General features: G+C 42.8%; 1 protein-coding gene across 1 annotated transcript in view; it reads right to left on the bottom strand.

Annotated features, from left to right (window-relative positions):
- The window catches only part of LOC102816084 (histone H2A.Z-like), a 2,169-nt gene extending 1,787 nt beyond the window's left edge, over positions 1-382 (bottom strand). The window contains exon 1 of the mRNA XM_006876374.1: positions 197-382. Coding sequence (XP_006876436.1) covers positions 197-199 — 3 coding nt within the window. The 5' untranslated portion in view covers positions 200-382. The remainder of the gene's footprint in view (positions 1-196) is intronic.
- Between the last annotated feature and the right edge of the window lie 4,782 nt (positions 383-5,164).

The raw sequence follows: 5,164 nt of genomic DNA, 5'->3' as shown, positions 1-5,164 counted from the left end.
CGCCGCCCGCCACGAGATCCAAGGCGGCTCTGCTCGCCGCCGACAAAAACACCCCCCCCACACACCCCGCTCTTCCAAATCCGGTCTCCGCGCGTTCTCAACCGCCGCCACTTCATCTCCCTATCCCAGTATGTAACGGGTTTTTTTCCCGCCAGCCAAAACCCGCGAAGTCTTCGGGCGCCTTCGCTAAGTTTACCATTTCGAATTCCGCTGAAGCTCAAACAAGCAAGGTTAGCGAAAAGGCTAGTCAAACACCCAGCGAGATCCCACCAGCTACTCCGTCGCACCGCGATTCAAACTGCGCTGTCTCCCGCCTTCCACGCTCTCTTTATACTGCAGAATGTTCCCTCATCCGGGAACTTCGATTGCTCATCGCACCAATGGCTGCCTCCCGCCCTCGAAACGCGTCCTTGAGTCCTCAGCCAATGAGCAGGCGAAGAAAAGGGCGGAGAGGCGGGCTCTTCACAGCTCGAGCCGCGATTGGAGTTCAGGGAGAGAGGGAGGGAGGTGGGGACGGGAACGAGGGAGAAGAAGGGCAAGGCTGCGGGAGGGAAGAAACAGAGCGAGTTGCGCTGCGGGTGTGTGGAGACCAGCCGGTTGCGGTCACGTGTGTGGGAGGCGCTGAGAGGCTCCAGAGAGGAGCACACACTAGCGCCCCCTTGTCCCCAAATTTCCCAGCAGAGCTTCGAAGACTATGTGTTGGGGTCTAGGGAGCCCTTCTGCCCAACCCCCTACCTCACCCCGGGGGCAGAAACATAGCTGGCCTCAAAGCTTTTCTCCCCGGGCGCTCTCCTTGCAACCCCCCGTGTCTTCTACCGGACAAGTAGCGCCAACGCGTCTAGAGAGAGCCAAGGCATCTGCTCGGCGTCTCCGCGAGTCAAGTCCCAGACTTGATTGACTGTCCGGCTCTGAGAGTCCCCAGGAACTGCTCCCGCAACATTTTCAGCTGTGGTTTTTACCTCCCAGAATTCTACTCACCACTTTAGAAACCACCAATGGGATAGTTGCACTAGGAACAAACGATGGAGCAAAACCTCAATGGTCACAAAAGACTTTTGTGTACCTTACAGGGGACTTGGGGTGCGGCAGTGTGCTCTAATTTAAAAACTATTCCAAGGACTCTACACACCAATAGAATATATCAATAGTCTAGTGTCTATATAAAGTTGATTTAGTGAAACCTAAACTATTATGTGTCAACTTTGCTACGCTAAAAATTTTGCTACATGACAAATGTTTACTAAATGCCAGTAGGGTAACTCGAACATGATTCACAGGCAGTTACAGATGGTCCATGTAATCAATTGCAAATGGTAGTCTTAAAATATAGTACTGTACACACAGTACTATCATAATGCCAGCTACTTAGACTTCCAACTAATAGATTAGTAACACCTGTGTATATCTCCAGCTGCTTGGGATAGTAGTGACATAAATCTTCCATACTTACAATGTTTAATAGCATATTGCATTTTAAGTGTAATTGAATAGTGTGGCGTCCTGATGGGGTGCTGTGGAATAAAGCACTGGACCGCAAAGTCGGTTTTAACCACAGAGTCATCTATTTGTACCATAAGTTCAGCGGTTCAAACTCACCAGCCGCTCCTTGGAAACCCTGTAATAGTATCGCAATTATGACTTTTTAAAAGCCTATAATCAGTCGGAACCCACTCAAAGGTACTTAACAACATCAAGTGTGAAAAGGAGTCCTGGTGTGGCGCTATGAGACAAAGCACCGGACCGCGAGGTTGGTTTGAACTGCAAAGTCAGTGGTTCAAACTCACCAGCCACTCCTCGGAAACCCTATACAGGGTCACTATGAGTTGTAACTGACTCAAAGACACTTTAAAAGATTTGCAAAATATATTCTAAGTTCTGTGTCTATTTGAAAGATTTTAGCAAATTAGAGGACCTCTTTATTTCTGGGAGATGACTTCAATAGAAGAGGTTCTCAAGAATTTTGACACCAAAGGTCCCTTTTAATATTTTTCCTCTTAGTAGCCAAGTAATTCTTAAGATATCACTGATATGCAAGATTTAATCACTTCCTTTATGAACTGATATAATGGCAATTAAAACTAAGAAATCTAATTTTAGAGTTAATCTATGCTACACTGAGACTTCAAGAAACATAACTCACAAACCAACATTATCTTCTCTAGGTTGGAGAAAACTCTATGTGATCTTTGTTATAAGAGCCAACTGAAAGAATTTACTGTTGCCTCACTGAATAGTGGTTTAGACAATGAGCTGAGAAGTAGCTAAGCTGAATTGTACTCTGCCTCCTTCTCATTGTTTGATTTCAGTTACTAACCTTTTGCAGCTTTAACTTCCTCTTCTATGAAAACAGTATGATAACACCGATTGTGATTATTGAAAGATTAAGGAGAAAATATGTAAGGTAAATGTAGCATGTGTTTGGTGCACAGCAACAGTAAGATGCAGCACATAATAAATAACTACAATTCTCTTCTATATTGAATACTGGAGAGAAACGAAATCAATATTTAAAGTGTTCTTGATTCTTAAATCATTTTTCTTGTCTACTACATTTTCTTACTTGGATGTAGAGGCAGCAAGCTTGTAACCTGCCCAAAGTATACACAACCAAGTCATCCAATATCCAGCCAAAATCTGAGCTAGGTTTCATAAACTCTATAGAGTTTTCACTTTACAAAGTGAACAGAAGACAGCTTAGCTGCTAACCATTAAGATTAGCAGTTTAAATCCACCAGGCACTCCCCAGAAGAAAAGACCTAACAATCTACTCCTATAAAGATTGTTAAGTGCAGTCAAGTTGGTCAGACTCATAACGACCTTGTATAGTGTTTCTGGGGAGCAGCTGGTAGGTTTGTTTGAACTGATGACCTTGTGGTTTTCAGTGTTGCACCCAGAGTCTTGGAAACCCTATGACGCAGTTCTACTCTGTTACTCTGTTCTACTCTGAGGTTGCTGTAAGTCTGAATTGATGACAGCAATGGGCCAATGGGTTTTTGGTAAAGTGAATAGGACAATGCAAAAATGGCCTGCAGGCTACATATGACCTCCTCTGACTACACAAGGAAGGAGAATGAAATTCCACATCAGCCCAGGATTGATTGCTATGAGGTGCAGGTCAAACATGCCTTCACCCTTCAATCTTCTTTATCAACTTCTGACACCAACCATCCCTTCCACAGCACACTGATTCTCAGCTGGGTATGATAACTTTTTGTAATGACCACACAGAACTCACAGACTCTTCATGATTATGATGTTTATTAGTGTAATTGTTAAGGTTTTGTGTCAACTGGTTGGGCTAGGATTCTTGGAGATTTGGCAGCTAAAACTATCATAATCCCCCATGATGAGATCTAATATAACATAATTACTTTATGATGAAATATAATGCAATCATCTCCATGAAGGGACCTTCTATGAGCAGCTAATCAACTGAAGGGAGATTTCCTCAGGGGTGTGGCCAGGAACATATTTCATCTTACAAAAGGAGAGAGAAGTGAGCAGAGAAAGAGGGGCTTACTGTCACAAAGATAGAAGAGTCAAGAATGGAGTGGGTTTTCTGGCCTGGAGTTCCTACATTGTGAAACTCTTGGATCCAGGGAAAGATTGATGGAGATCTCCAAAGAATGCTAGGCCTACTGAAAGTCTTCAATATGGATTACAACTTTCTCCAGAGCTGGTGCTCTGAATTCAAACTTCCAGCTTCCTAAACTAGGCTGCTAATCCCATGGTCAACAGTTTGCAACTACCAGTGGTTCCATGGGAGAAAGATGAAACTTTCTGCTCCTGTAAAGATCTGCAGCCCCAGAAAACCCTATACAGGGTTACTAAGAGTCAGAAACAACTCCATGGAATATCAACAGTACCAGCAGCAGCTTCCTAAACTGTGAAAGAGAATAAATTTCTATTTGTTAAAAGAATCCACTTGTCTAAAATGCTGGGGCTATAGAGAATGAAAGATGTCCTGTGTCATCCTCAAATTCATGTTAAGCTTGAGCCCATTGCTGCTGCCACTTTGCCAATCCATCTCGCTGGGGATTTTCCTCTTTTTCTCTGACCCTTCACCTTACCAAACATGATATCCTACTCCAGTAACTGGTTTCTCCTGACAATATATCTGAAGTTTGAGAGATAAAGTTTGGCCATCTTGACCTCCAAGGAACACTCTGGCTGCACTTCTTCCAACACAGATCTGTTGGTTCCTTTGGAAGCCCATACACTTTCAATATTCTCCTCCAACACCATAAATCAAAAGCATCAATTCTTCTATGGTATTCCTTATTCACTGTCCAGCTTTTGCATGCATATGAGGTTATTGAAAATATCATGGCTTGGGTCAGGCACACCTTAGTCCTCAAGCTGACATCTTTGCTCTTCAACACTTTAAAAAAGGTCTTGTGCAGCAGATTTGCCTAATGCAATAATACATCATTTGATTTCTTGACTGCTGCTTCCTTGAGTGTTGATAGTTGATACAAGAAGAATGAAGTCCTAGACAACTTCAATCTTTTCTCCATTGTTAAGACTTGTTTTTTTTTTGGTCTCCTGGTGAGGATTTTTGTTTTCTTTACACTGAGATGCAATCCAAACTGAAGGCTGTGGTCTTTGATTTTCATCAGTAGATATTTTCACTTTCAGCAAGCAAGGTTGTATAATCTACATGTTGCAGGTTGTTAATGAGTCTTCCTCCAATCCTGATGCCATGGTTTTCTTCATATAACCCAACTTCTCAGAGTTTTTGCTCAGCATACAGGTTAATAAATATGGTGAAAGAACACAAACCTGTCGCACACCATTCTTAATTTTAAACCATTCAATGTTCCCATGTTCTGTTCAAACAACTGTCTCTTGTTCCAGGTATAGATTCCTCATGAGTACAATTAAGCGTTCCAGAATACTCATACTTCGCAATGTTGTCCATAGCTTGTCATGATCCACACAATCGAAAGCTTTTGCATAGTCAATAAAGCACAGGTAAACATTTTTTTGGTATTCTTTACATTCAGCCAAGATCCATTGTACATCAGCAATGAATCTGGCTTGAACCTCTGGAAGTTCTTTGTCAATGTATGCTTGCAACCATTTCTGTATTACCTTTTGTTGTTATGTGCCGTGGAGTAGGTTCCGACTCATAGCAACTCTGTACAGGGTTTCCCAGGCTGTA

Source organism: Chrysochloris asiatica, unplaced genomic scaffold (assembly GCF_000296735.1).
Source record: "Chrysochloris asiatica unplaced genomic scaffold, ChrAsi1.0 scaffold00377, whole genome shotgun sequence".
NCBI classification, from domain to species: domain Eukaryota; kingdom Metazoa; phylum Chordata; class Mammalia; order Afrosoricida; family Chrysochloridae; genus Chrysochloris; species Chrysochloris asiatica.
This window is presented reverse-complemented; position numbering and strand designations above follow the sequence as displayed.